Source organism: Carya illinoinensis, chromosome 9 (assembly GCF_018687715.1).
Source record: "Carya illinoinensis cultivar Pawnee chromosome 9, C.illinoinensisPawnee_v1, whole genome shotgun sequence".
NCBI classification, from domain to species: Eukaryota; Viridiplantae; Streptophyta; class Magnoliopsida; order Fagales; family Juglandaceae; genus Carya; species Carya illinoinensis.
Genome location: NC_056760.1, coordinates 18,453,964 through 18,474,546, shown reverse-complemented (window position 1 = coordinate 18,474,546; position 20,583 = coordinate 18,453,964). Strand labels below are relative to the sequence as shown.

General features: G+C 36.7%; 2 protein-coding genes across 4 annotated transcripts; both read left to right on the top strand.

Annotated features, from left to right (window-relative positions):
• The first annotated feature begins 2 nt into the window (after window positions 1-2).
• LOC122275353 lies at window positions 3-3,860 on the top strand. 3 transcript variants are annotated; one of them, XR_006228531.1, is made up of 5 exons: window positions 3-359; window positions 463-594; window positions 707-900; window positions 2,911-2,958; window positions 3,529-3,860. XR_006228531.1 is itself a non-coding variant. In XM_043084366.1 (4 exons), exons 1-3 carry the CDS (start codon window positions 189-191, stop codon window positions 872-874), a joined length of 471 nt encoding a protein of 156 aa, XP_042940300.1. In that variant the 5' UTR covers window positions 3-188; the 3' UTR covers window positions 875-900; window positions 2,911-3,860. The 3 variants fall into 3 exon arrangements, 1 of the variants encoding a protein (XP_042940300.1); XR_006228532.1 differs by having other exon boundaries at window positions 2,911-3,053; XM_043084366.1 differs by having other exon boundaries at window positions 2,911-3,860.
• Window positions 3,861-4,927: 1,067 nt separating this feature from the next.
• Window positions 4,928-7,976, top strand: LOC122277527 (vignain-like). The gene is made up of 6 exons (XM_043087541.1): window positions 4,928-6,219; window positions 6,347-6,437; window positions 6,677-6,927; window positions 7,006-7,140; window positions 7,224-7,478; window positions 7,718-7,976. The coding sequence occupies exons 1-6, from the start codon at window positions 6,211-6,213 to the stop codon at window positions 7,811-7,813; spliced, it is 837 nt and encodes a 278-aa protein (XP_042943475.1). The 5' UTR covers window positions 4,928-6,210; the 3' UTR covers window positions 7,814-7,976.
• Window positions 7,977-20,583: the final 12,607 nt, after the last annotated feature.

Here is a 20,583-nt window from a genome sequence, read left to right as displayed (position 1 = left end):
TCCTTCTGAATTTGTTCTACCCTGTCGAATTGTTTGCCCCGCTGCCGGGTTGGGGAAGCTCTCTCTAGACATCCTCCAATTCCCCGGCTACAAATTATTCGTTTCACTTCAAGCATGGCCCCCAAATACAGGGTTTTTCTTCTTTCTTGGTCTGATTGCTGGCTTCTCGATCACTTGTGGATCGATCAATGGAAACGGGAGAAATGGGTCTTGTGGAATTGTTCGGCTATGACAAGGAATTAAGTTTAATTCCTCCCCCTGACATATCATCGCATCATTGTGGTTATCAAGATGATGAATGCGAGGACATGACAGAAGAGGAATATTGCTCCTACATGGATCAAGTTTTGAAGACCGACGTGAGCAACTAATCCCTTTTCTTCTACCAAATTTTGGCCCCCCCCTTTTTTTCTCTTGTATGCGCTTAATTCTTTCATCCTTTCGTCACCTTCGTTGCTTTAGGGCTTTGATGTTGACCGCATTCCTGGCGTCTCTTGTTTCCACCAAATTGAGCCATGCAACGTGGACAAAAAGACTTGGGATTACGAAGGGTATTCGCGGCTTGCAATTGAGGAATACAACTTTCGCTTTAAGGTTTCTGTTATTATATATATATATATATATTTAAAAAATATCTGTTTTGTTCAATGTCCTCATTAATAGCTCCTCTTCCATGATTTTCAAGATGGCATTATTTGGTGTGTAGGACGCAAATGCAGGGTTGGAGTTTGTGAAGGTGCTGAAGGCAATGAGTCAGGCTGCCAACGCAATGAGGTTGTATTTAACGCTTGAGGCTAGGGATCTTGCTGATGGAGGCAAGACTAAGATCTATCAAGCTGTGGTATTATCGGGGATAACTGAGGATATCCTTTAGGCTAAAACCTCCTGAAGATGAGAAAGGTAAAGCAAATTGGTTCCAATAATATTTCTAAAAGTTTGCGGCCATTTTATGAGGTTATTGCATCTCTAAGCAATTTACTACAAGATAGATAAAATATCTGGCTTATTTATACCTATGTTAAGTCGAGCTCTTATGTGAACATTGGCTCAAACTTGTTCAATCAGGGTATTGCCCACAACTAATTGGACTAGGCCTTGTATGGTTATGACCTCAATCAGAAGACTCGAATACTACATTATAGTTTCACTTTCACCCCATCAAGGTTGATGGGGGCACTCATTTTTTCATAGTTTCAGAAAATCAAAGACTCACAATTCCCTTGGCTTTGAAACTATACTCTCTACGGTCTCAAAATTGTATCCATAATCTTTCTTCGTATGGTCTCTATATTCCTCCACCTGCATGCACTAACTCTGCCTGCACTAACTCCTTATTCTGGCCTCTTGCCCTCTGATAATTTTTTTCACAATCCACAAACAATTTATATTTTCCAATCGAGAAATAATATTTACAGTCGTGGTTGTGCAAGCGGCGTGCAGTCGTTTTAAAAAAAATGAATTAATATGGGACCCACATGAAAAAAAAACTAACTTTTTAATCGTAGACTCCACTCTTTTTCAAAGTGATTGCGTGGCGTTTGCAATTCCACGACTGTATGTAGCATTGCTCTTTCCTAGAAGTTGATCAAGTTGCACTTGATAATCTAAACAGTTGACTTTTTGTGGGCATTAGTATGTCATGGTGTTTGAAAATCCAGGCTTGTGATAATTCTTAACCACAAATCTTTCCTTTAAGTTGTAGTTTTATATTGTTTTTCAGGTTTTAAAAAAAACTGCTAGAGTTACTTGTTTTTTTATTAGTAATCAAAGATTTTAGCACATCAAGCAGAGCGAAAGAAGCTGGATGTATACAAATGAAAATGCTTAGTTGCAAATAAAAAGAGATACAAGAAACAAAGCACTGAAGATTCCCGGATTGGTTACCAAAAACCAAATAATCTCATCTCATCTAATCATTATAACTTTTTCAAATTTCCATACAAACTATAATAAAAAATTCAACTTTTTCAAATCTCAATACAAAATTAATATTAAAAAATTATATTATAACAATATTTTATTAATTACTATTCAAAATATCTCATCTCATCTCATCTAAACTATTTAACCAGACACTCACTTTGATCACTAGTGCAAAAGTGGTTTTTTTTTAATATTTAAATTTTTTTTTGCACCAGCGGTCAAAAGCGAGCGGTCACTTCGGGGGGACAGAGCAGCAGCATCCTAAGTTTTAAGTTCTTCTGTTTTAAAAAATATCATTTCCCTCCAAATGCACCACACTAGACATGTAGGGATCATCTTCACATTGTTGCAATTGGTGCATTTTCATAAACCCTTTCTAGTTTGCAAAGAGGTATGCTATCCATTAAGCGTAATCCAAGCTGACCAAACTTTTTCAAGTATATTATCCACAAGATTTTGGCAAACTCACTGTTTAGTAAAAAGTTGTCTACAGATTTACTCATTAAAAATAAATAAATAAATAAAATAAAGAAAAGAAAAAGAAGAAGAAGAGGAAGTTGTCAATGGATTCCCCCCATTTTCTACTCATATAACACCATTCCAACAAAAAAAGTGAGCATCTTCCCTAAGGAGACTGTTGAGGCGAAGAAAGCAGGTCTTAGATGCGCATTAGTCTACCAAATACTCCTCTAAAAGAAAGAGTTACTTTCCTGGGGTCCAAGAACATGACAGAGACAATGAATGAACCGTGAATTTCTTTTCCTGGAAGGTTTTGAAAGGCTAGTCTAACTTTGATCAGGAAGTGTTTGGCTGACATCTACAATTTTTTTTTTTTTTGGGGGGGGGGGGGTTGAAACCTTACTTTTATTTAGCATAATACTGATTGTTGTTTTCACTAACTTTCTGCATGTCAAGAAGTTTTAATTTAAGTGAACAAATGGTTTTTAGGGTTGTGTTTTATCTCTTATTTTTTATCATTTCTTGTAGGTTGCAGTCATGGAAAAGAATGGTTTTGGGAAGATCATCTTTGCAGTGGTTAGCATGTTTATGACTTGTCAATGATCATCTTCAAGTTACTGAAGTGATAAGGATGCTTTGTCAATGATTGATTATTCCATGTTATATTGCTGGTATAATGATGCACAAGATAAAGCCTTTGTTGATAATTCATGTCCTGATGTGTTTTCAAAATATACGAGATTTCTGTCTGCTTCTTTGCTGGTTGGACTAATGGTACTGGTCTTAATTATTTTCTTGTCATGCAGTTGCATTGACATACATCTATATGAAGTTCCTTATAGATGATAGCATAAACGTCGGATACTTCATTACCAAATTCATATCAGCGGCAGATTTATGGCCTTAAACCATGGCCATTTCTATATGTCAAGTTCTTGAAAATTTAGAAAAATCATCTTAGTGGTCCCCATCCTGGGGCACGTGTTATTTGATTATTGCTTTTACCATAAACTTTTGTAATATATGTTGAAGGATTGTCCCAGATGGAAGGATTTTATTTTTATTTAATTTTACCGACTATGCAGAATATCACCATATAAACTAAGTTCATTCCATTTGGTTTTATTTCTTTGTTGCTTTTTTCAGGTCTGATATGTTGAGTTTGACCAGAACACCTTTGAAGGGGCTGTCAACCTCGCGGAGTTTAAGATGCATGGTTGTTAGAAAGATGACTTGTGTAAGCTAAATGCAAAGACAATTTTTTTAGTGTTTATTTAGTCGTTGGAATGTTGGTATAATATTGGTTGCTTGATTTTGTTTGCAAGACTGGTTTAATCGTATGTGGGTAGTTGCAATGTCAAGACCTCCTTCACGCCACCATAGAAGCAAGCATTCTCTGGTTTGTATTGTGGGTTGAAAACAACGAATTTCCCTCTTCATATTCAGTTTTTCTTGTCCAGCAGTTCTCACAAACAAAACCACAGGCCACATTTATAGCATGCATATGAAGTAATTCAAATCTATATTCTAACATTTCATTGTTGCTTTACAGTTACAAATAGCAGGATAGGAATAAGGGAAAAATTATATGCATTGATGATTAGAAACTGATATATTAAGGGCCTCAACTAATCGGATCTATGAATTGGGGTAAGTGGATTGATATCTCTGGATTCATTTGTCCACCGTTGAGGCTTGACAAAGACCGACAATTAATTAAGGCCACTGTGATCAAAACTTGCCATCAATGTCTTCTTGACAATCAGCCTAAGTGGGACATTTGTTTTGCTAAAGCCATCTTTCAACTCAGCTTTAGGTCTTTGTTTTGTGCCGCGTTACTGTTTCTTCTTAAATATTATCTTTATGTTGGTTTTGTTGGTTGGCAGGGCGCCCATGCTTGCTGGAATTAGTTTTTTTGTCACAATAAGATTGTAATCTCAAGTTTTATTCTTTGACAAATGATTATAAATATGAGTTCTCGTATCTTGTGTCCTAAAATGAATGATTTTACTATATACACACGTACATAACAAATGTGGCAATTTTGTTTTTCACAACACCCAAAACCGCAATGGTAGAAATGCCATGTAACGCTAAGAAATTGCGCAAGTAACAAATGTGGCAATTTTGTTTTTCACCAAGATTTGTCAGAGGCAATCCTTAGTCATACTAATAAATAATAAAATGCTGAATGCATGGTAGTTCCATCCTTCAACCTTAGGCAACCACAAGAGCATTACTAATAAGTGTGATATTATGTGACAGCCCATGTACTCAACATGAACACAATATGAATGTGTTTAGGTTAAAACGGGTTGACCCAATAATATGTTTAAATTTTATTTTAAGATTATAATTTTATTATTGTTGGGTTATAATATTGGTATTTTTCAATATATTTATATTTTTATTGTTGAATTGTAATTTTAAATCTATGCTCATATTTGTTATTATTGAGTTGGTAATATTGGTTTTACCAATAATTGATCTTCTAACTACTAATAAATATAGATTTTAACTTTTATGTGAAATTATGTTAATTAAATCAAAAGAGTTATGCGAGTTAGTTCAATCCATTTATATGAAACAAGTTGAAATGAGTCGTGTCATATTGATCTATTTCTAATTAATTATTAAATTGGTAAAAAACGGGTGACACGACACGATCAATTATTTAAATTATTCGTAGTAGGCTTTGAATGTCCGACTTGTTTAGTATAATAGATTAGGTTCAAATTGACCTATATAGTTGAGCATCCATTACTTGACATGACACAAACATGCATGACCTATATAGGTTTTAAGCTTGCTAGCAGTAGTTGAATACCCGAGTTTGTTTTCCTCAAACTTGCTTATTTTAAATATTATCGATACTAAATTTTTTTTTTATAGGTAAACACTTTTAATTAAACCAATACGCTGATGTCTAAGCAATAGATTATATAATAATAGAAGAATTCTAGACTTCTAGTGGGCCCATTCAGCATTTTATCTTTAAGATATAATGAAAATGCAAGTTTAATAGATAAACTAAGGTAGAGTATTTTATAGTCATCAATTAGACAAGTAATTTTTAGTTATTTATTCATATAGAAATCTATAAAGGATAAGCACAGAGGATTTATTTATTTATTTATTCAGTTGTTTGCATTTGAAATGGGTGGCTTTCGGTTCTGTTTGCGAGAACTGCGCGCTAGACATGAAGAGCCCAAAATCAAGAGGGAAATGTGTGCTTTTCAGCCCATTGTGGCCGCATGAAGGTGCTCTATAGGTACCATACATTGCAACTACCCATGCACATACGATTAAGCCATTCTTGCAGACAAAAACTGCAATTTCCACGAGATGGACTGGTTTTCCGGTAAAAAAGAAAAAAAGAAAAAGAAACTATTGCTTATTGGGTACCTGCCACTTCCAGCCTCCTTTCTATACAAAGTACGGACCACAAAAGACTACAATAGAGCCAAACAAAAGGCAAAACAGTCAGAGATACTCTGTTGACAATCTGCAAAGCCAAGAGGGACAGCACATGTAAAAATGGTCAATCTGCCCATTCTGCAGTAGGAGGATTGGTTTCCAGTCCCACTGCAGAAATTGCATGCAAATAACATGAGTGGTACTATAAAGATTTTCGGGCCGACATGTAAGAGATATGCTCCGACTGAACCAGCACGGATTGAAACAGACTAGAACCTTTCCCACTCTATATATTGGACTTTTGGACCCTCGCCCGGTACTCTAGCAATTGTTTGTGATCAACTTTCTCTTTAATTACTAGCATATATACAAACATAAGAGATCAGGAAGGGAAGATTAGAAGAGTGAGACATGCAAAGCGTAAGTTCTTTTACATGAAAAACATATGTTGTAATGTTTTTTTGCATGTGTTTCTATAAGATTATCTTTATCTTATCCTTGATGCATATATCATCTCTGACAAAATTAACTGGTACGGGTATAATAGGGGACATTGCCTCGAGGTTTTCCTAAATATTGGGATTGGCGTGTTCATGATGGTGGTGCCTTGAATCCAGTTAAAAGTCAAGGAAAATGTAGTAAGTGATCCATGATTTCCATTTCTATTTTTAAAAACCTTTAAATGCAGAGTATTTTCTTCTTTGTTTTTCTTAGCATTACATGGCATTTCTACTATTGTGATTTTGGTTGTGGTTATGGAAAACAACATTGTCACATTTGATATGAATATAACTCATAATCATAAACATGTTTCAAAGAATAAATTAAGTACTTGAGATTACAATTTTATTATCATAAAAAACTAACTGTTTAGTAGACATGTGCTGGGCTATAGTTGTAGCAGAAGCTGGTGCAGCCAGACTTAAAGCAAAAAATTATACAGATCTTCTTCAACTCTCCTCTCAAGAACTTCTCAACTGTTGTGAAAAAGAGATCGAGAGAACAAAGTGCTACACGTATTCATATACAAAAGCTTTTAATTATATAAAAAAGGAGGGGATCCGAAAGGAGGAAGAGAACCCTTTCAAAGCAGTTAAGCAACCTTGTCAACCCAAGACCCAAAAGCAGGTAAGAAGAAATTAAAATTTTCATTTTTTATGGGTGTTTTTCTCCTAAAATTATATAACTTACTCTTACATCCTCTAGAAATCCCTTGCGGTGAGAATTAATGGAGTCATAATGATAGACCACAAGAATGAAGATGAGTTTCTTATGCAAGTCAAAGAACAACCAGTAGCGGGTTGTGTAATAATGACTTCAGAATTTACTGTATTGAAAGGCGTAAGTATAACTAATTTCTACTTGTCAAACTACTATATATTAACTTGAGGATAATATCTTACTCTTTTATTTCTATCTAACAGGGTATCTATGAAGGTACTGATGTGCTTGACAAGCTGAATCAAGACAATAAGTTCAACCTTAAACATTCAATTCTTATAATAGGATTTGGCTATGATGAAAAAGAAGAAAAAAATTACTGGATCGTTAAAAATTCTTATGGCAAAGAGTGGGGAATCCATGGATATGGTAGAATTGCTCGAAGTTCAAGTCTTCCAGACAGCAAACAAAGCTTGATTTTCAGAATCTATTGTCCAATGCTACCCAAAACGCAGCAGGTTGGTATAATGTGACGACGTCTATGCTATCATCTTATTGTCTGGAAAATACCACATATGTAGTCTGCAAATGAAGTATCCGCCTAAATGAGACATTTGTTTTGCTGAGCCTCTCTCAAAACAGTTACCGATCCTCATTTTTCTACTGACTTTCAAGCTCGAAGTCTTTGTTTTTTATGTTGTTTCTGTTTCTTCTTGCATAGTACTAGCTTTATGCTGTTGGTTTTGTTGTTTGGCAGGGCGCCCATGCTTGCTGGAATTATTATTACGGATCGCATCCTGCTGCTGCCTTGTTTTCAGTTTGCTGTGTTTGTGATGACAAACATTTCTGCTAGTTTCTTGGCCTATGCTTTCTGGAATTACCGCTAGTTACTTTCATATATGTTTCTAATTTTTTTTTGAGTTCTATATGTGGAAGTTAGATTTGACACTTTTCTGTGGAGTAAAAGTTGGCTCGTGTAGTTTGGATAGTGAGATGAGATGAGATGATTTTAGATAAATGCTAAAAGTTGAATAAAATATTATTAGAATATTATTTTTTAATATTATTATTGTTTTAATATTTGAACAAGTTGAATTGTGGATGTAAAAAATATAAAGAAAAAATTGAATTATTTATTATATTTTGTATGTAAATTTAAAAATATTATAAAGATAAGATGATGAGATAAGATAAACCCGTTTCTGTATCCAAACGGAATCTTAAGCAGAACTTAAAAACAAATGAAAAGAAAAATTGACACTAACTACGAAAGAGTATGCTGAAAGGTTTGACTGTTGGCACATAGAAAAGAAATCTGAAATTTACCCATTCCCAAATTTGGATGGTCTTTTGTTTTTATAATGCTGTATGATGTTAAAAGAAAAAAGAAAAAGAATAAGAAAAAAGAGATGAAAAAGACCGAACATTATAGAGAGATTCCATTACATCCTAATGCTAGTTCGGCCTGGATTACAATTAGAAGGATAGCATACCTCTTTGCAAACTGGAAAGGGCCGTTTTATAACAATACTCCAATTGCACCAATGTGAAGACGATCCCTATATGTCTGTCTAGTGTGGTGCAATTGGAGGAAAATAATATTATTGAAAACGGAAGATTTAAAAACTTATATCTTCTGTGCTTTGTTTCTGGTACCGCTTTTTATTCGCAATTAAGCATTTTAATTTGTATACGTCCGAAGTGTTTGGCTATGCTTGATGTGATAAAATCTTCGACTACTAATAAAAAAGGAGTCAATCTAGCAGTTTTTTTCTAAACCTCATGAATAACAAGATATAACTAGAACTGTAAGCAGAAGATTTTGTGGGACAACAACCTTGCATTTCAAACACTATAAGTTATTAATCCCCACAAAAAGTCTCTTGTTTAGATTATCGAGTATGTAACTCAACCATGTTTTTAATTGAATAGATGTAAAACTAAAATATATCTCAATTTAATAATTTATGAATCCCAAGATCTTGACTCTCATGATTTTCACAATAAATAAAGATATACTGGAATCCATAATGATTTCTTCAATTAAATCTTGATAAGATAAAATGTAGAATTCACCAGGAAATAGGTTTCTCTCTCTAAACCCTTTTTTCTAAAATGAAAAGCCACATATAAATGATGGAAACTGTACGTTTCTTTTTTAAATGTGTAAAGAGAGGATCTGTTTCTTTTTGGTAATTGTCAACTTTTTAGTTACCATCACTCCACTTCCCATCAAAGCAGGAGTAAAAATAAGAAACTACTTCTCTCGTGCATATTAGCCAATATTCTATCAATTTGGATTAGACAACCTCATATTATTAGGAGTCTAAAAGTCATACACGTGTCATGTGAAACATTAAATGTCTAACATTCTTCTACTTTGCGTATATGACTAACACTATTTTAGACTCAATGAGGTCAACATTATGCATGCAAAAACTAATCTATCTTTAATTTAAATTGATTATCATAAATACTATGGTCAAATGAATCACTAGTGTGAATCATGGCGGTTGTACATCAATAAGGTGACATAGTCCCTTTCATGTATAATAGAGCACATAGTGACTTAGCATTCAAAGAAGCTTCTGCAACAAACTCTAAATAGAATTGCACAATAGACATGCTAGAATAAAGTAGAAGATTCCTGACTATATTTATAACCGAATACAAGACTTTTATTATTATTTTCTTTATGTAAATGAGTCTGAAATATAAGATAAATATGCCTATAAATAATGTACTATTGTGCTTGTATTCAAGATGGAAAAGCAATAGTAATACAATGATGAGTTTTACACAGACTTTACTTTCGTTGAAGCATTTCTTCGAATAGTGTAAAGCTTTATTTTTCATTGCTTCATCATGGTATCACAGAGCCCTTAGGACCTCTGTCCCTTTTTCTTTTTTTTTTCGATACACCATGGCAAAACTTCCTCCTCCCAATCCCAATCTCATTGCCTCAGTTGCCCATACCATCACTATCAAACTTTCTACCACAAACTTTATTCTTTGTAAATCCCAAATCATACCATTTCTCAAAGGCAATCAACTATTTTCCTTTGTCGATGGTTCCTGCCGTAAACCCTCCCCCATTATCAATGATGCCCCTAATCCTAAGCATGATAAATGGATTCTTCATGATCAATTACTTATTTATGCTCTTTCTACCACTCTTACTGATGGCATTCTTGCACAAATCATGGACTGCTCCACCTCGCATGAGGTTTGGATAACTCTTCAAGGTCTTTACTCTTCTCACTCCGATGCCCATCTTATGCAAACACATCATCAATTAGCAACCCTTAAGAAGGGAAGTGACTCCATTACCGAGTATTTTAATAAAGTCAAAGCTCTCTCTTCTTCCCTCTCTGCTGCTGGTTGTCCCATTTCTTCCAGAGAATTCAATGTTTATCTCCTGGTTGGCCTTGGATCAGTCTACGAATCCTTGGTCACGTCCATCTCCACCCAACCTTATTCTTTATCTTCCTCTCAAATTTTCAGCTATCTACTTAACCATGAATCATGTATGGCTCATCAAACTCAGTCTCTACTCTCTAGTACCTCACTTTCTGCCAACTCCACCTCTACTCGCACTTCTTTCTCACCTTCCTCCCCAAACCAAGGCCATGGTCATGGCTTTCGGTGTGGACGAGAAGGAGGTCGAGCCCCTCCATCTCCAAACTACTTTTCTAATGCTTTCTCTAATCGTCCTATCTGTCAATTTTGTTATAAAATTGGTCATACTGCTATGGTTTGTCACCATCGCTTTGATCATGCTCATCAGTCACCTCCACCACCATCCTTCTCGACAAATAACACTACCTACACTCAAACACCCACTTATCCGAACAGTTGGTTCCCTAATACAGCAGCTACTAATAATTTTACGGCCGATTTCTCCACCTTAAATTTGGACTCCCATCAGTATCAAGGCACTGACCAAGTATGCATCAGAGATGGTTCATCACTTCCAATTCAGCATTCTGGCACTATAATTCTTCCCACCCCAAATGGCAAATTTCTTCTTCATCATTTATTACATGTTCCATCAATTTCACAAAATTTATTATCTGTTCGTCAGTTCTATAATGACAATAATGTCTTCTTTGAGTTTAATTCATCTGGTTTTCTTGTGAAGGATTTGCGCACGCAGACGATTCTTCTTCAAGGACCCATTAAGGATGGCTTATATGTGCTTCCTGCTGATGCTCAGGCCATGTCCTCTTCTTCCAAACATGCTCTTATTGGTGACCGCACCTCCCCTCAAATTTGGCACTCTCGTCTCATTCATCCCGTCTTCACGTATTACTACCTTTACCATTCAACAATTTCAATTTCCTGTTACTACTACAAGAAATAATATGACACCATGTGCTGCCTATCTCCAAGCAAAAGCCCATGCTCTCCTGCACCCTCCCTCACCATCTCAATCCTCCCAACCTTTTCAACTTTTATTTTTAGATGTTTGGGGACCAGCGCCTGTACTCTCCTCTAATGGTTTTCGTTATTATTTGTCGACTGTCGATGACTTTAGTAAATACATCTGGTTTTTTTCCCTTCATGCTAAATCTGATGTACCTACTATTTTCTTGGCTTTTGTTAAATATATAACAAATACCTTTTCTTCTAAAATCATTGCCATACAAACGGATTGGGGTGGTGAATTCCACCCACTTCCAAAAATTTTACAACATTTTGGTATTTCTCATCACATAACATGTCCATATTCACATTCTCAAAATGGTAGTATTGAACGGCATCACTGTCATATTGTAGAAACTGGACTATCCTTACTTGTTCAGTCCTCTGTTCCTACTAAATTTTGGGTTGATGCTTTTCAAACAGTTGTTTTTCTTATTAATCGAATGCCCACTCCAATTTTACAAAATCAGTCAAACTTTCAAATTCTCTTTACTCAAACTCCTAACTATTCCTTTTTCTGCATTTTTGCCTCAGCTTGTTGGCCTAATTTATGTCCTTTTAATAAACATAAAATAGATATGCGTTCTCAACTCTGTATCTTTCTTGGTTACACATTTGATCATAAAGGATACAATTGTTTTCATATTCCAACTGGTAGAATTTATGTCTCGTGTGATGTGCATTTTGATGAAACTAATTTTCCCTTTTCTAATAGCACTAGTTCCCTAGCATGTGTAAATTTGGCCCAACCCGATCTACCTTTCTAAACCTCCTCTCTGTTCGGCCCTATACTCCCTCTTTCCCTCCATCTATTATTCCCACATTATCTAGGCCCACTCAAGCCCACCAACCCGATCCGCCCATACCCAGCCTACCAACTGAGCCTCCTCTCTCGTGTGAAACTCCCATACCCAGCTCCAAAATATCGTCTTCCTCCTCAGACCCAAATCCCCCTTCTACTTTGGTAGCGCCAACACCCATCTCCATAACCCATACTTCCTTCTCTTCACAGATTGACCCTTTACCCACCTCTCTTGATTCCACGCCCAACTTACACCTACAGTGGTCTCCTCCTTACCTCCTTCTTCCACTGAGCATCGGTCCAATACCCATTCTAGGCTCACTTGATCCAAGACAAACACCCATTGACCAAAACAATGATCTGATGGAACTATACCCTGGCCCTCTACTCATCTCACCGAAACTACATCTATTCCTGGGGAACCCTCCACATACATTGAGGCCTCCAAATTCCCTGCCTGGTGTGCTGCCATGGCCAGTGAATTTGAGGCCCTCCTTCACAATCAAACGTGGACCCTGGTTCCTCCTCATCCTTCTCAAAATATTCTTGGTTCAAAATGGGTACTCAAGACCAAGAGATATGCTGATGGTACTCTAGAGCGTTGAAAAGCTCGTTCGGTTGCTAAAGGGTTCCATCAGTAGCCTGGTCTTGACTACTCTGAGACTTTTAGCCCAATGGTGAAACCTGTCACCATCCATTTATTACTCTCCATTGAAGTTTCTCGACACTGGCCCTTGCACCGGCTCGATGTTCAGAATGCCTTCCTCCATAGTGACTTAGAGGAGGACGTCCTTATGCATCAACCAGTCAAGTTTGTTAATTCTGACTTCCTTTAGTATATATGTAAACTCAAAAAATCCATTTATGGGCTTAAACAAGCCCCACGAGCTTGGTTTTCTAAACTAAGTTCACAGTTACTTGCCTTGGGTTTTCATGCATCTGTCTCTGATTCTTCCTTGTTCATTTTTAAATCTGGTTCTGCAACTGTCTATGTACTCATTTACATAGATGATATCATAGTTACTGCCTCTGATCCCATGATTGTCATTGAGTTCATTACAGCTCTTTGAAATACCTTTCCTGTCAAAGACTTAGGCCCTCTACATTATTTTCTAGGAATACAAGTAACTCATAACTCCACTGGTTTATTTCTCTCTCAATCTCGATATATCTCTAATTTACTATCAAAAGATAATATGGACATATGTAAACCAGTGTCTACCCCCATGGCTACCTCAACAAAGCTGAGTGCTCTTGATGGATCCACCTCTGAGGATCCACAGCTTTATCGTAGTGTCGTTGGTAGTCTTCAGTATCTTGCTTTTACTCGTTCTGATATTTCTTTCGTTGTCAACAAAGTTTGCCAATTTATGCATTGTCCCCGCACTTCTCATTGGCAAGCTGTTAAATGAATACTTCGGTATCTTCGTTTAACTACTGCCTTTGCTCTTCATTTTTCTCCAGTTTCTTCTCCTAAACTTTTAGCCTTCTCTGATGCTGATTGAGCTAGTTGTTTGGATGATCGGAAGTCCACCGGTGGTTTCTGTGTTTTTTTTGGTTCTCATTTAATTGCATGGAGTTCCAAAAAGCAACCCACGATTGCACATTCTTCAACTGAAGCTGAATACAAGTCTGTTGCCAATACTGCTTATGAATTATTATGGCTCCAATCCCTTCTTAAAGAATTAGGAATTTGTCTTGCTGATCCTCCTACTCTGGTACGTGATAATATGGGTGCTACTTATCTTTTTGTGAATCTTATTTTGCATTCTAGAACAAAGCATGTGGACCTTGATTTTTCATTTTGTGAGGGACCATGTGGCAGCCAAAACACTCAATGTGTCCTTTATCTCTAGCCATGATCAACTGGCTGATATTCTTACAAAGCCCTTATCTACTGCTTGTTTCTCATTACTGCGTTCAAGTCTTACCATACTTCCTATGTCGCTTGAAGCAAGGGGGGATAATAGAGCACATAGTGACTCAGCATCCAAAGAAGCTTCTACAACAAACTCTCAACAGAATTGCACAATAGACGTACTAGAATAAAGTAGAAGATTCCTGAATATATTTGTAACCGAATACAGGACTTTTATTATTATTTTCTTTATGTAAATGAGTTTGAAATATAGGATAAATATGCCTATAAATACTGTACTGTTGTGCTTGTATTCAAGACGGAAAAGCAATAGTAATACAATGATGAGTTTTACACAAACTTTACTTTCGTTGAATTTCTTCGAATAGGTGTAAAGCTCTGTTTTTCATTACTTCATCAATGTACCACAACACTAGCAACCCAATCAACCATGGTTCATGAATGAGAATTATCAAAATTGGTCCAACAAAAAATTGTCTTTGTCAAAGACTTCCTGTTATCATTTGTCTAATCTCATAGATGTATATACAAAATGGAAAATAGAAAAAATCAAAAATATAATTAATGAGATCTCCAAATGTCTAATAACATAAACAAACATTTGCCATCCAAAAACATAATGGGCATTAAGGGTTACAATCAATACGCATCATCATAACATGTTCCTTAAATGTCTTTGGTGGTAACCCTTTAGTTAATGGATCTGCAACCATGAGCTCGGTAGTAATATGTTCTATAGACACTCGTTGCTTCTGAACTTCCTCCATAACAGCAAAATACTTTAACTCTATGTGTTTAGCACCATTAGACTATTTGTCATTCTTGGAGAAAAATAAAACTGTAAAATTATCACAATGAATTCTCAGCAGCTTCTCAATAGTGTTGAAAATTTCAAGTCTTGAGACAAAATTTCGCAACAATAAACCATGAACCGTGGCCTCAAAGCATGCCACATATTCAGCTTCCATTGTGGAAGAAACAATGATACTATGTTTTGAACTTTTTCATGAGATTGCTGCTCCAACCAATAGATATATATAACCAAAAGTTGACTTTCTACTATAAACACATCCAGTAAAGTCTAAAACAATATAGCCAATTACCTCCAAATTATCAGACCTCTTAAAAGTGAGTGTTAGGGGATTTTTCCCCCGAGCCCAAAAGACCTAGAGGCTGAGCCCAATACCCTGGGGCCCATACTGGCCAAGCCATTTGTCAACCCGACTAAAAGGCTCTTGGCTCGGTTAACTAGATTCGAGGCCTCGGAGCAGAGATCAATCTACTACCTAAAAGGATGAGGAATACACCATATTGACGGCACTAAACCCTAGGACAAAATAGATGATCATATCATATTAAATGCGTCATCCAGAGGATCATGCCGAATTAAATGGGCATAGCAGAAAGAACTTTGGGAGGATTTTGAAAGGCCTGTAAAATCTAGGAGCCAATTTTTGGTTCCGTCGAGCACTAATTGAGAGTTGTTGGTAGGGTTTAAGCCAGAGATAAACCCGCTCACCCACTTCGAAGCTTTGCTCCATTTGCTTCAGATCGGCGAATTTTTCTCATCCTTTCCTGTGATTCCCGCAAGTGATCTCTCAATACTCTCAAAATTTCATCTCTTCCTTTAAGGGTTTCTTCCATTGCTTAGACCTTAGTTGTACTGGAGTGAACTAAAGGATTTTGGGAGGGGGAAAACCATAGAATGCTTTGAAAAGTGTAGATTTGGTAGAGGAGTGTTCACACATATTGTACCAATACTCGGCTAAGGCAAGCCATTTACTCCATTTCTGTGGTTGTTCACCTGTGAAACAGCAAAAGTATCCTTCCAAACAAAACACTAATTTACTATTTCTGTTTGTCCATCCAATTGTGGGTGGTAAGCCATACTCAGATTGAGCTTGGTTTGTTACAGGTGAAACAATTCAGAGCAGAAATTGGAGATAAAGATAGGATCTCTCTCACTGATGATGGACTTGGGGTTACCATGGAGCTTGAAGATGTTGTCAGCAAAGTGTCTTGCCACAATGCTAGCAGTGTAAAGGTGGCTTAAGGCGGTGAAATTTGCATACTTTGTCAACTAATCAACCACAACCATGATGACATTGTTACCATTGGATGGGGGAAGCCCTTCGATGAAATCCATATTGAGATCTATCCATGGCTAGTCGGGTATTGGAAGTGGCTCGAGGAGACCTATTGGGTGCTAATGCTCGATCTTGTCTCGTTGACAAATTTCACACTCTCGGATATATTGCTTCATCGTAGCCTTCATGCTAGGCTAGTAAAAAAAAATTTCTGACTCTGGCTAGCGTTTTATGGTAAAAGGAGTGTCCTACTAATGGGTTATCATTAGGGCTAGTTGAAGGAGTTGCGTGGAACCACCTAGACGAATCCAGCCTTTGTACAGTACAATATCATGCCATAATTTGTGTTTCCCATCTATGTGTTTTCCCTCTTGTAGTTTACGATGGATTGTACCAAGTTATGGGTCATCTAAGTGAGCTGACTTCATCTTGATGAGCCATAGTGTCTTGGGTTGGGATATGGAGATAGCATAGCTTGATTCCTACGAGGGACTTGTCTAGATAAGGCAGCTGCTGCCTTTTTTTCTCGACCTGCCTTGTATTCCATTATGAACTCATACCCAATTAACTTAGATATCCACTTTTGTTGTACTGGGGTTCCAATTCTTTGTTCCACCAAATATTTGAGAGCCTACAGATTAATGCATATTTTGAATTTCTATCCCAGTAAATATGCACACCATTTCTTTACAGCTATTACCAAGACTAGAATCTCCTTCTCATAAGTGGAGAGAGTGAGATTCTTGCCTTTAAGACCTTGGCTAAATTAAGCCAAATGATGCCTTTCAAGTATTGCACCAATACCTTCTCCCGAAGCATCACACTCCACAACAAAAGTTTTAATAAAATTATGTAGGCCTAGTATGGGTGGGGAAGTTAGGGCTAGCTTAAGTAAATGCTTGGGTGGCTTTGTCATCCCAATGGAAGGAATCTTTTTGTAGGAGAAGAGTCAGAGAGCAGCAATAGTGCTATAACCCTTGATAAATTTTTGATAATATCCCGTGAGGCCCAATAAACCTCTAAGGGCACAAAGAGTAATGGGAATGGGCCTTTTGAGCATACAAGCTATTTTAGAGGGATCGGCTTTGATAGCATCTACAAAAATAATATGCCCTAAGTACTCAATTTCAAGGCACCCAAAACAACACTTACATCTTAACATACAATTGGTGAGTGTGTAGAATACCTATAACAATTTTTAGATGGGAAATATGATCATTCATGCACTTGTGTACACTAGAATGTTATCAAAAAATACTAACACAAATTTTCGCAAGTATGGCCAGAAAATGTCATTCATTAGGCTTTGAAATGTGGCTAGTACATTAGTGAATCCAAAGCGCAATACTAAAAACTCATAGTAGCCTTGGTGTGTTTGAAAAGCTGTTTTAGGAATATCATCCAGAAAAATGCTAATTTGGTGGTACCCCAACCTTAGGTCTAGTTTAGAAAAAATGACAACTCCACATAATTCATCCAAAAGCTCATCAATGAGAGGGATATGATACTTATCTTTGATTGTAACTTGATTGAGTGCCCTATAGTCAACACACATTCACCAACTTCCATCCTCCTTGCGAATGAGAAGGACTAGAGATGAGTAAGAGCTTTGACTTGGGCAAATAATTCCATTGTTCAGCATTTCCTTCACCAATCTTTCAATCTCTTCTTTTTGTTAGTAGGGATAGCAATATGGTCAAACATTAATAGGGTCTGCACCTTCCCTTAGGAATATTTTATGATATTGACTCCAGTGAGGCGGCAGCCCCTTAGGCTCTTGAAAAAAAAAAGTGTTAAATTGCTTCAACAGAGGTTGTAATCCTTGAGGGATTTTAGTAGAAGAAGGTTCCCCTATTGCCTCCACCAATTGAACGACCAAACCCTTGACAATAGTTTTTTGTTTTGCACAGAATTCCTCCACTCCTTATACTGTCGGGTTAGAAGGAATGAGTCCCCTTAATTGAATGGTTCAGCCACACTAGCTGAAACTCATGGTAAGCTTTGAAAAACTCCATAAGATAGGTCCCAATGTAGATAGCCAACTTACTCCTAAAACAAGACCATAACCTCCAAGAGTCAATAAATAAAGAGTGGTAGAAAAAACATGACCTTGTAGGCTGAATTGCGTTGTCTCACAGCAACTCTCGCAAGGTAGGCGGTCTCCATTTGCTACCATAACAGTCAATCTTCTACCTTCAACTAGGGATAGATTAACACATTTCGCAACATCTGGATCCACAAAACTGTTGAATACTCCTTGTGTCTATTAACACTATAGCTTGCTAATTTCCTATCATTCCATATAGTCTCATGGTTTTTGGTGCAGTTGTACCCAAGACAGCATGTAGTAAAATTTTTGGCACTTCACCTTCCTATGTCTCCTCCACAACGTCCTCCTTAAGATTTTCATCATGCACTTCCTCATCCTCTCTTTGTCCAATCCTTTAAGCAAGAACACCTTGGGAGCACACACCTATATCGAAGTGACTACTTATCGTCACCATAATGACAGAGGCCATGATCTCTTCTCTCCTTCATTTGGGCTGAGGTAATTATTTAGATAGGTAAAGTTGGTTTAGGTGTGTTGTGGATTGGTGGGCCAAGGAGTTTTGGGGTTGTGGTTTGATTAGGACCAAGTAATCTCAAGAAATTGTTTCCTAATTGTTGTGAATAATTAGGTCCTTATGGGGTTTGGCTGAAGGATCTGTGTGACTGCATCTGACGCCATACCTCTTCCCAAGCCAAACCAAAATTTGTGGGTAAGTTTGTGGGTTGAAACATGATTACCATGATGCGTATGTCATCAAAGAGATCACTAAGAAAGGTTTTGACCCTAAAGTCCTCAGTGAAGCCAAGGATGCGATTGGAGAGTAACTCAAATTGAGTTTGGTACTCCTCAACTATAGTGTTCCTTTGCAGAAGCTTAGTAAAATCTACGACTGGTTCATCAAATGGTGTCAGAGCAAATTGAACACGCATAGCTCGGACAAACTCATTCCAAGTGTGGACTGGATGAGATTCCAATAGCCATTGGTACCATGTGAGAGCCTTTCCTTCCATGTGGAAGGAAGCAAGGTGAATTTTTTTAGGGTTTGGGGTATTGTAATAAGTAAAGAATTGTTGAGCTAAGAACTTTTTGAGGGTCTGAATCAATTCCTCCAACAACCCTTGCTATCTCAACTATGCTCTTATTAGTTGCTATTGCGCCTCTTTCATTTCTTTGTTTTCGATTTTTAGCTAAGCAATGGTCTCAGCTAATTCTACAAGGAATGTGCCTTCCACCATGGGACCAAACCTGGTGTTATTACCACTGTAATGACTCTTATATAATTAGTGAATAACAAGAAAATTGGTACTTCGAGGGACCAAACCTTCGCACAGTAATTTACTTTGAATTTCTTGATACCATTACTTGAAAAACAGAGCTAATAAATGTAATCGATTCCTAACAGATTTCAAAATATGATTTTTACACGACTCCACCCTTAAGCAACATGCTTAGATAACTATACTACTTAAGGACTTGGGCAACAAGCACATTATTCTACTGAACTACACACGACCAACATGACCCACCACCAATAACTCTTGAAATATAAATAAGACATAACTATGACCGACAAATAACATATGTAAATGCAAATAAACACATATAATAATGTAAACCATTCAATTCCCTTGAGGGCTAAGATTTGCTAGAGCCTTTTTGAGACATGACATATTTTATGAATCTCAAGATCTTGACTCTCATAATTTTCACAATAAATAAAGAACATACCGGAATTTATAGCAATTTCTTCAATTAAAAATTTTGATCGAATTAAATGTAGAATTCACCAGGAAATAAGTTTCTCTCTCTTAGCCCTTCTGAAATAAAAAGTCACATACAAATGATAGAAATCGTATGTTTCTTTATTAATGGGCAGAGAAAGGACAATTTTCCTTTTGATAACTGTCAATTCTTTAGTAACCATCACTCCACTTCCCATGAAAGTAGGAGTAAGAATAGGTAACTACTTCTCTCGTGCGTATTAACCAATATTCTATAAATTTGGATTAGGCAACCTCAGATTATTAGGAGCTTAAAAGTCATACACGTATCATTAAATGTCTAACATGCCAACTTATAGTAGAAGCTTTATCTCACCTTGATTGCTAAAAATTTTTTGGAGAGTTAACTGCAAAGATGTTGGAGACAATGACTAGAAAATATCATTTGTTTGTGAATCGTGAGAAAAAAAAAAATTGATCTGAGGGCAAGAGGCTTGAATAAGGAGTTAGTGCATACATGTGGAGGCAATACATGAAAGAAGATTAGAGAAAACTATGAGACCTTATAGTGTATAGTTTCAAAGCCAAGGGAATTGCGAGTCTTTGATTTTCCAAAACATGAAAAAATAAGTGCCCCCATCAACCTTAATTGGGTGCAA